The 10,942-nt window shown below is 40.3% G+C and overlaps 1 protein-coding gene across 1 annotated transcript in view; it reads left to right on the forward strand.

Moving 5' to 3' along the window:
- Positions 1 to 10,942, forward strand: part of LOC101983333 (adhesion G protein-coupled receptor E4) — a 43,796-nt gene that overhangs the window by 19,196 nt on the left and 13,658 nt on the right. The window contains exons 7-10 of the mRNA XM_013355394.1: positions 584 to 685; positions 3,118 to 3,302; positions 6,927 to 7,094; positions 10,352 to 10,555. Coding sequence (XP_013210848.1) covers positions 584 to 685; positions 3,118 to 3,302; positions 6,927 to 7,094; positions 10,352 to 10,555 — 659 coding nt within the window. The remainder of the gene's footprint in view (positions 1 to 583; positions 686 to 3,117; positions 3,303 to 6,926; positions 7,095 to 10,351; positions 10,556 to 10,942) is intronic.

A 10,942-nucleotide genomic window follows, 5' to 3' on the forward strand; every position in this document is an offset into this window, starting at 1 on the left:
AACAGAATCCCCAAAGTCCTGAGTGATGGGACCACAACATCCTCAAACAGAATCCCCAAAGTCCTGAGTGATGGGACCACAACATCCTCAAACAGAATCCCCAAAGTCCTGAGTGATGGGGCCACAGCAGTGCAGAATGTTTGCTCATCCCCTATCTGTGCAAAGGGTGCATAGTACATGCTTTTTTGGAAAATGACCAGAAGGGGAAAGGTGTCCAATCCTTTTTGCAGTCTGGCTTCTTACATATGCTGGTATTGATGTAGTTCTCTCCAGCCCCTATTCTCCTGTCACATAAATCAACTGATTAACTTAGCTCTCAAGATCCAATCAATCACCTTTCAATAACCATCAACTAATGACAAAGTCTTCATCATGTGGAACTTATCAGGAGACATTTCACAAAGGATTAATGATTAGCAAATAAATCACTGTCTTAGTGATTTCAACTTTCCCTGAATGTTGAAAAGTATATAAACCAGAAAATTTCCAGCAAGTATTATTATTATTATTATTATTATTATTATTATTATTATTATTATTATTGCTGTAAGTGTGGAACAACTGACTTTTTTATTACTTTCAGTGTATGAAACCAAGAGGTGCAAAAGTATGACTCTTCTGGAAGCTGGAAATAATACAATGAAGATTGACTGCAATAGTGTTCTCAAAGAAACCAAGAGCAGAGGTGGTACGTTTAATAGAGAGCTTCTCTTTCTTAGTAATCGGGCCGGGGGCACACACTCACATTTCTAAGGGAGAGGGACTCCAACAGTAGGTAGAAAAGATCTTCCTTGACTACTCACTAGGCACAGCTGAGCCAGTGTTGAGGGACTCTCGTAAGGACAGCATATCTTCAGCATACACTAGAGTAAGAGCACAGCTGTACTGCTGTGCTCCCTGACAAGGGACAAACTTGCCACACTTCGGTACGATGGTCTGTCATCCTAAAATTCAACGGTGCCAGGCAATCATTGCCCTGACTGTTATTGCTTTTGAGATTTTGAGACTATTTTTATTAAAGCAGTTACTCAGTCGCTCTCTTTCTTGACAAACTCATTCTTTTAAAAGACCACATGGAAAATACTGTAGGATTGGGGCTCCATCATAACTATTCAAGTTTGCTGGGTTTTTTTGTTTTGTAGATGCAGGCATAGATGATATGGTGATCAAGAACCATGGTTGTATCAATCAAACTTCCTATGGAAGGACAGAGCATGCTGGGTTTGACATTATCTTCAATAAGTGTTCCAGGAAAAATGGAGGATAAGGTGGAGAAGGAAGGAAGAAAAAAAAAGAAAAAACACATACAAACAGTTTCACATAAAAAGATCTGGAAATAGAGGATACTCTTGCTGTATTTACTTCACAAATTTCTAATACTCCTGCACCATCCCTGCTAATTGAAATCTAGAGATCCAAGGAAGAGAAAGTTCTAACAATGAGTTAATTTTTTCTTTCTATTAATTTTATTTATTTATGTATTTTTTTAGGGATGAGTGCCCTGTCTGCATGTATGCCTACATGCCAGAAGAGGGCACCAGATGCCATTTTAGATGGTTGTGAGTCATTGTCATTGCTGAGAATTGAACTCAGGTCCTATGGAAGAGCAACCAGTGCTCTTAAGTACTGAGCAATCTCTCCGCAAACAATGAGTTGACTTTTTGAGGTGGAGTAAATAATAACAGAGGTGGTGACTGACTTTAGTTTGAAGCAGGAGGTGGGTCCGGAGGAAGCCTGAGAGCTTTGCTCCCTGCTTTGGCGTCCTTGGGAAGGCCATCCTATGCTTTGTCTCTGTACATTTGGAAAAACACTCGTCAACCATTCTAATTTCAATGTCTGTATAATACAACTGTACAACTTTCTCAATTTTACACAGAATCAAAAAGCAGGATTTCTATAATACAGTAAAATCTACACACTGTAAAATAACAAAAACACATGGACAATTGGAGTTTATGTATTTAGCTTACAGAAATTAACTTCTAATTCCATGAAAACATAGGAATAAGAGAGAGGAAAGCAGAAGGAACAACAAACGAGGGATAAAAGAGAGAGGAGAAAAGATGAGGGAAGGAAGAAGATATAGAGAGAATAGAAATATATATATGGTGGAGAGGGAGTCAGAATGAATGGTTAGATAACCTTGAAGAACCTTGAGGTGTAAGGTGGTAATTCATTTTCCTTTAGTCTTATTGTCCTTTGGAGCACAAGCAGTTGCTAACCATGTTCTACACACACACACACACACACACACACACACACACACACACACCTGTGCACATATATGTGTGTATATATCTATATATGTGTCTATCATACAATGATTTTATATGCACATATATTGTCTTAGCTAAGTCTCTAATGCTGTGATGAACCACCATGACTAAAGGAACCTTGGGGAGGAAAGATTTCACTTCACTTACACTTCAGTTAACAGCCCATTTATTATTGAGAGAAGGCAGAGCAGGAACTCAAACAGAGAAGAAACATAGAGGCAGGGGCTAATGCAGAGGCCAAGGAGGGTGATGCTTACTGGCTTCTTCCCCACAGCTTTTTCAGCCTGCTTTGTCTTAGAACCCAGAATTATCTGCCCAAGTATCCACCATCCATCACGGGCTGGGCCCTCCCACAGCAATCATTAAGAAAATGCCCGACAGGCTTTTCTACAGTCCATCTTTGGAGGCATTTTCTCATTTGAGGCTCCTTCCTCTTCAGTTACTGTAGCTTGTGTCAAGTTGGCATAACACTAGCCAGGACATGGTATCCTCTTCCACGATTCCTCTCACTCTGGGTGTACATATATGTGCATATATACATTTGTGTGTGTGTCTGTGTGAAATTCCATGCCTAAAACTATTTCGAATGTGTTATATGTGCGATTTAATGGATGCCCATGGGTAATTTTACTAATCATGCTGTGTTTACTTCATGGTTCATATGTAAGACCTTTGTCTAAGAAATCTTTAACATGCAATGGCCTCCTCGCTCTCAGAACTCTCCAGCAGGGAAATCGTCACCACAGTCATCTTCTAAGTCTCTCCCTTACAGAATCAGGAAACAAAATAAATACCTTTCTCTTTATATCGTAAAAAATCTCTAATATGATTTTTCCCTCAGATGAGACTCCAGTTGCTCTTATTGCATATCAATCCCTCGGGAAGTTTCTAAATGGATCATATTTTAGTAACAAAGAAGGGGTTACAGAAGTAAAATTGAACTCTCTTATTGTGAGTGCTGCCATTCGTTCAGAAGTCAAACCTGTCCTATCTGAACCTGTAATCCTGACTTTACAAAATATTCAGGTGAGCGTACTCTCAAAGTATCCTTTAAAAACAATTTAAAAGTTTATTTTTATTGCATGTGTGTGAGTGTTTTGCCTGCGTGGACATTTGTGAACGAGGCCATATAGTTCGCTCAGAAGATTATTATCAGTTCTCCTATAACTAGACTTCGAGACCGTCATGGGACACAATGTGGAGGCTGAGAATGGAACCTGGGTCCTCTGTAACAGCAATTAATTCTCTTAAACTCTAAGAGATCATCCTCTCTATGAAGCATACAAAGTGACAGGTGATTTAATTAAATGTCTGGAAAGGGATGGGATCTAACTGTGATCTTTGAAAAATAAGAGAAATTGCAAAATGTTGAAAACGTCAACTCTTTGTAACTTCACTGCTGTTATCTGTATTTTCATATCAACAGTTAATCAGTCATTGCTCAGAAAGGGTCCATAAGGCCCCATCTTCCAATGTGGAAGGACTCGAGTAAAGAAGACAGTGTGTTCACTAGCCCCTAGTTCAAATGGGGCTCTGAGTGATATTAAAGAGTGTGAGGGGACACACTAATAAGAATATACTTTACACATGTATGGAATTGTGAAAAGGACATTTGATGTGTTACACATTTTTATGAATTACGTGTGTATTGACGGGAATGTAGAAAAAAGAGAATCATTGCATAATGTAGTTGGGAATATATAACTATTTAGGATAACAATATTGAGCCCATGAAAAAACAAGAAATAAAATGGCAATGGAATCCATCAGTCCCCCTATTCCATACATTCAAAGGATGTAAACCAATGTTCCGGAAAGCAACTGTACTTCAATGATTCCAGTAACCTTAGCCACAGTAGCCAATTGAGGCTAAAATTCTTACATCCCCTCAGTGAATAAAATTTTAAAAATTTAATAAAAAATATGAAGTGACTTTGTATTATATAGTATCAAATGTTCAGATTTGAAAATAAGCAAACAAGTAGCATTATGTAAACTGGCAGGTTGTTTTTAGTGAAACATCTATACATACATATGTGAGATGACAATATTAATAAAGGAAGGAATTCAAAAGGAGCAAAGAAGGTTAAGCGGGAATGTTTGGAGGGAAGAAAGGAAAAGGGCACACATTAGTCACAGTTCTTTAACAGAACAGAAATGATAGAACGATAGAAAGGCTAGGTAGTTGCTCAGTTACTTGTTCAGTCCATGAGACTGGACGTCTCAGCAGTCCCAGTTTTGTGATAAGAGTCCCAGGGATTTCCTGAAGAGCTGGTGGTCTTCGCTCTATGTTAGAATCATAAAGAAGTTGTAGAACACCAGTGAGGGAATGCTTCAGCATCAGGATAGATGAAATGGTGAGCAAGAGTGAGGGTAAACAAGCAGAAAGCAGTGTCTTCCTTTTCTCATGTCCTTTTGATGTTGGCTGCCACTAGAAGGTGTGGTTCAGATTGAGGAGGAAGTCGTCTGACCTCGAATAAACTTGATGTAGGGTGTGACCTCAAACTTTAAATAATGCAATCAAGAAAAACCCCTCGTACATATGGCCAAGTGCTTGTGTTTTAGTCAATAATGAGTGCACTCAATACAGGAGAAATGGTGTGACTATAATATTCTTCCAAATGTAGTCATAAAAACAGAAAAGAAAATAGCCTTGCCTTTCAGTGCCTCAACCTGAAGGCTGGTCCAATAAACCCTTTATGATCTCACTCACACTGGAAACCTAAACAGTAGAAATCATGGTTTCTGTACAGTAGAGCCTAGTAGGAGATGTGTTTTGTGGAAAATGGGAAAACATGGACCACAGAAAACAAAATTTAAGTTATAACATGTTGGATGCTTAATGTGACTTAGCATAATAGGAGTGAATCTTGACATGATTAAGTGTTTATATTAAGATAAATTAACTATATAAGATAATGGGTTAAATAATGACATTTCTTGCATTTATATAATGTATTAAGATTACAATCATGCCCCTGCATTAATGTATTTTGATTCTTCTGTTGTGTGACACATTTCCTAGAGAGATGAATATAAACATCTATTCACCCATTATATGGAACACACAACAGAGCAAAGTAACTATACCACCAAATTCTAATTTAGTGAAGCAATGAATTCTTAGGGTAAGGGTGAGTGGCTTCTCCTAGGAGCATAGATGTCTAAAAGACAAGCTCCTCACTGAAAGGACCAACTGGGCATGGATAAGGATTCATGAAACCTGGACGTCCTGAGATCTCCACATGCCTTCTAGGCAGTTGTAAAGGTGGAAGTCTCCTTTACTCAACAGTCCTCACAACTTTTATAACCTTAATGAAGGATGGGGCCTTATGATTCAGGAATTTCCTGAGACTTCTGAGTTGTATACTTCCTGAATCTCAAAAATGAATGCTTCAACTCAGAAGATATTAGCATAAAATATTCTCATTCTATGTCATTTTTTTCAATTAAAATATAATTACCTCATTTCCCCTCTTCTTTCCTAACTCCAACACCCCCTCAAACATCCCATCTTTGCTCTTTCTCACATTCCTGGTCTCTTTTTCTTTAATTTCAAACACAATGGATCTCCAAGATCGCCACTAAATTTAAAGTAGGATGTGAGGGATATGCTTAATAGCTTGGTTCTTATTTTAGGTAAGGGTTCAATTGCTGTGATAAAATTTGGCTTACACTTCCACAGTACTGCTCATCACTGAAAGAAGTCAGGCCAGGATCCTGGAGTCAGGAACTGATGCAGAGACCATGGATGAGTGATGTTACTGACTTGTTTCCATATGGCTTGCTTAGCTTTCTTTCTTATAGAATCCAGAACTACCAGCCCAGAGGTGGCACTGCCTATTATGGGCTGGGCCCTCCCCAATTGATCACTAATTTACAAAATTCATGGAGGCAGTTCCTCAACTGGAGCTCCTTCTTCTTGGCTGACTCTAGCTGTGTCAAGTTGACACATAAAACCAGTCAGTATCACTAGCTCTATTATTTCTTTCATACTGTCTGCATCATGGGTACATCCTACAACTCAAAGATATTCATGTTTTGTGAATGGTACCTCAAGAAAGTGGGGAATAAAATTTTAAGCTGCCTGGGTACTTCCATAAAGGGAAACTATTATCATGCTGAAACCCATGTAGGCAATGGGGTCTTGGGAATTGTGAATACTGAGAGTCAGAGGTAGGAAAGGGGGACATGCCTTTTCCAGGAGGAGCCTGGAGCAGAAAGAGAGACTGAAAAAAGACACCTGACATCTCTCTTCAAGCAGTGATCTCACATTCTTGCCCCTCATTCATTTTGTCACTGACAAGAAACTGATAAATCAGTCCTAAGTCAATGCACAGGGCACTGAGATAGAGACAGAAAATGAATGACGAGACAAACATCTGTGTGGAACGAGAAGAAATGTCCCCAGTTATGTCTTTTCATTCTGGTGTGTGTCAGATTAATCTTTGTGGAGTAGTTATAATTTGGAGGTGCAACAAAGACAGAGGGTACAGGAAAGGTGAGGAGTGAGAAAGATTACAGGAAAAGATTAGAAGGGAAACTATTAAATCACATGTGCGAGTCAATGTCACATATCCTGATTAAAGATAAATAAAAGTTTGAATTATGAAACAAAAACCATGTTTCTTCATTCTGTTTTCTTTGCAGCCCATTGACCCAAGAGCAGAGCATCTTTGTGTCTACTGGGAAGGATCAGAGGATGGGGGCAGCTGGTCTACTAAGGGCTGTTCTCACATGCACACCAATGACTCCTACACCACCTGCAAGTGCTTCCACCTGTCCAGTTTTGCTGTGCTCATGGCTCTATCCCTTGAGGTATCAAGTCTTACAGAACTCAACCATGAAAGTGATTTTCACTTAAATATATGTCTACAAAAGATATCCAGAAGAAGGAGTTAATTGTGTGTAGGTTTGGTGAGAGATGATTCCAAGAAACACCCATGTTAAGAGAATGACTGTGGTCTTGTGCACCTCTGTTATTTCACTAGTGTCCTGTTGAAAGATTGATTCCAGTGTTTTGTCAGCTGAACTGTGTTATATTTAATTTTTTTTTTTTTTGGTTTTTCGAGACAGGGTTTCTCTGTGGTTTTGGAGCCTGTCCTGGAACTAGCTCTTGTAGACCAGGCTGGTCTCGAACTCACAGAGATCCGCCTGCCTCTGCCTCCCGAGTGCTGGGATTAAAGGCGTGCGCCACCACCGCCCGGCCTGAACTGTGTTATAATTAGAGCGGCAGAGCTGTGTCCCTGGCACCCGGCCGCCCACATGGCTAGCTTAGCTTATGCCCCGAAATAATTACACAGAAACTGTATTCTTTTAAACACTGCCTGGCCCCAGTAGTTCCAGCCTCTTATTGGCTAGCTCTTACATATTAATCTAACCCATTTCTATTAATCTTTGTAGCCCACGAGCTGGCTTACCAGGAAAGATCTTAACCTGCATCTGTCTGGAGTGGGACAATCATGGCGACTCACTGACTCAGCTTCTTTCTCCCAGCCCTCTGTTCTGTTTACTCCACCCACTTAAGGGTTGGCCTATCAAGGGGCCTAGGCAGTTTCTTTATTAATAAGAAATCACTCCCACATCAGAACTGTCTAGGAACGTGTCCTCCACTCTCCCTGTCCCTCACTCTTCCATGTGATGGACTCTTCTGAAACTATGTGCTTGGTCTAAGATGCTGTGCATCCGTGAAAGAGGAGGGCCATATTTTTGTCAAATGTTTTGTTAGTTACTTTACTGGCTGTCATAAAATACTGTGACTGAAAGCAATCTAAAGATGAAGTTCATTTGGCCATCTGGTTCCAAAGCGATGGTGTCCATCATGGCACAGAATGAGGGGCATTATAGCGGAATCAGGGAGCTGAGAGTTCACATTTTGTTCACACACAAGAAGTAGAGAAAGAGGGCGCTGGAGAGATGGCTCAGAGGTTAAGAGCACTTATTGTTCTCCCAGAGGTCCTGAGTTCAATTCCCAGCAACCACATGGTGGCTCACAACCCTCTTCTGGCCTGCAGGCACACATGCAGACAGACCACTGTAAACAAAATAAATAAATAAATCTTTTTTAAAAAAGAAAGAAAACATTAAAAAAAAGAAGTAGAGAAAGAAAAAGAAGAGGGGGAATGGGGTACAGTTATAAACCCTCAGTGCCTGTACAGAGTGACATATATCAACTGGAAAGACTGTACTTCCTTAAAGGCTCTGTAATATCCCCAAAGCACACCATCAACTGGGGAATGAATATTGAAATACACAAACCAATAGGGTCATTTTACTTCAGATCCCCCACAAAGGTACATGTGTAGCTTCACTCCCCTGATAGAAATGCCCAAAAAAATTCTCAATAAATACCAGTATTGGATTTTGAAGATTAAATGGGGACAGTCTGTGTGGCAGTATTTGCAAGTTAATTACAATTTTGGGCATATAGCACCCTTGGAAAATGCTTGGAATCACTGTAGAACCCACAGTTCAGAGTTATAACTATTAAAGGGTGGTGTGGCTTGGGTATGACACACAGCCCCTTTTTAGCAATTTGACTTCACCTGTGTGCAGTGGCAACATTTCCTGAAGATTTCATAGTAACAGGAAAGCAGAATTATGACTCATGTCATTTTAAGAAATACAGTAGTGGAAACATAAGGTAGGTGGTGGGTTAAGCAAACCTGGGGAAATCTTGACTCTTCCATAAGTGTGTCTGGAGTAAGTAAACCCATCAAGGAAAGCCATCAAAGTTTGGGAAGTGGAGTTTGCATACCCCAAAGTAGTAGAGGCCTAGAGGCTCTGGAACTAGAACCTTTATTTCACTTGCAAGGTAGTTATATCCAAATGTCCCTGGTTGAACCAAACTAAGGCAATTGGTTATCATCAAAGGTTCATCATGGCCCCTAGGATTTTTAGATGTAAACTAAGTGTCAGGTAATGTAAGGTGAAGGGAACTCACCTAATGGCTTCCTATCAACATGAAATAACAAAACTACCAAAGCTTCTACTTCATAGGAAATAAAAATACTTATTTTGGGGCTGACACTGACTCAGGAAAACAAATTCAAATTACTCTAAACACCATGCTTTTATAGTAAGAGAACAAAGGAAATAATATATAAAGTCATTTCAAACGCAATTGTGGAACATCAGACAGGTGGAAATCTGCTACAACCTGGGATGCTGATGACATCTTGAATTTTAGGTTAGTGGAAGTTAGGGGTTTGCTTGTGTGTTTCTAAAGTATGTACAGAAGATACATGAGGAAGCTAAGCAACACACAGGCTAAAGGCAACTATTATAATGCTACAGCCATTCTGCCTTGTTCCAATTCTCCATAGTCACAGGTTTCAGTTAGTAAGCCAGCCTTGTAAAATGTTTAAAACTTATGGCTTTTAATCTATAATTTAAATTTCCACTACCCTGTTTTGCTTTAGGCCATGTTTATCAACTATTTTACTATTCAGTGTCCATCATGCCGTGTCCTTCCATGATGGAGGAAGGTCATTGGTTAATTATAATAAAGAAACTACTTGGCCTCATAGGTTAAAACATAGGTGGGTGGAGTAAACAGAACAGAATGCTGGGATGAAGAGGAAGTGAGCTCAGACTCGACAGCTCTGCTTTCTGGAGCAGAGACGCCATGACCATGCTCCCCTCTCCCGGGCAGATGCATGCGATGAAGCAAGCCACCAGGTCAGACATGCTGAATCTTTCCCAGTAAGACCGGTGCTACACAGTTTATTAGAAATGGGTTGATCAGGATATCAGAATTAGCCAGTAAGGGCTAGAGCTAATGGGCCAAGCAGTGTTTAAAAGAATACAATTTGTGTGTTGTTATTTCGGGTAAAGCTAGCTGGTGGCAGGAGCTGGGTGGCGGAATGCAACCCGCAGCTCCTACTACACTTCCACATGCATGTTTCATTAAGTTAACATTTATTAAGTGAATAACATGTGCTAAGCATTAATCTCAGTCTTGATGGTACAAGAGATAAGACAAGGCAAGACCCAGGCTTCCGAGTGCATCACGACGTTCATGCTAACTGTCGTGTAGACATGGAGAGTCTGATGTATTCTTCTGTGGCTTGCAGGAGGACTCTGTGCTTTCTGCACTGTCTGTGATAACCTACGTGGGTCTGAGTCTCTCCCTCTTGTGCCTGTTCCTGGCGGCTGTGACCTTTGTCCTGTGCCAGCCCATCCAGAATACCAGTACGACACTCCACCTGCAGCTCTCCATTTGCCTGTTCCTGGCCGATCTCCTCTTTCTCACCGGCATCAACAGAACTGAGCCTAAGGTTGGTGGCTGAATCAAGTTACTTCCTATGAGCTTTAGCTGCCTTGACTTGTGCAAGCACAAAGAAAGAGGGATTCATCAGTAGAGATCTTGGGAAACGCTCTGTTGAGGGAGGCTCCTTGTTCATTCCCGGTTGGCCTGACTACAAATAATCACACAGAAACTATATTATTTAAATCACTGCTTCGCCAATCACTTAAGCATATTGCTAGCTAGCTTTTATATCTTTTTTAACCAGTTTCTATTATTTTATATTTTATCACAAGGTTTGTAGCCTACTTGGCAAGGTTCTGGCTGGTGGCTTGTGTCTTTTTCCTCTGGCGGCTCCATGGCTTCTCCTGACTCTTCTCTCTCTCTCTCTCTCTCTCTCTCTCTCTCTCTCTCTCTC

Source organism: Microtus ochrogaster, unplaced genomic scaffold (genome assembly GCF_000317375.1).
Source record: "Microtus ochrogaster isolate Prairie Vole_2 unplaced genomic scaffold, MicOch1.0 UNK124, whole genome shotgun sequence".
NCBI lineage: Eukaryota > Metazoa > Chordata > Mammalia > Rodentia > Cricetidae > Microtus > Microtus ochrogaster.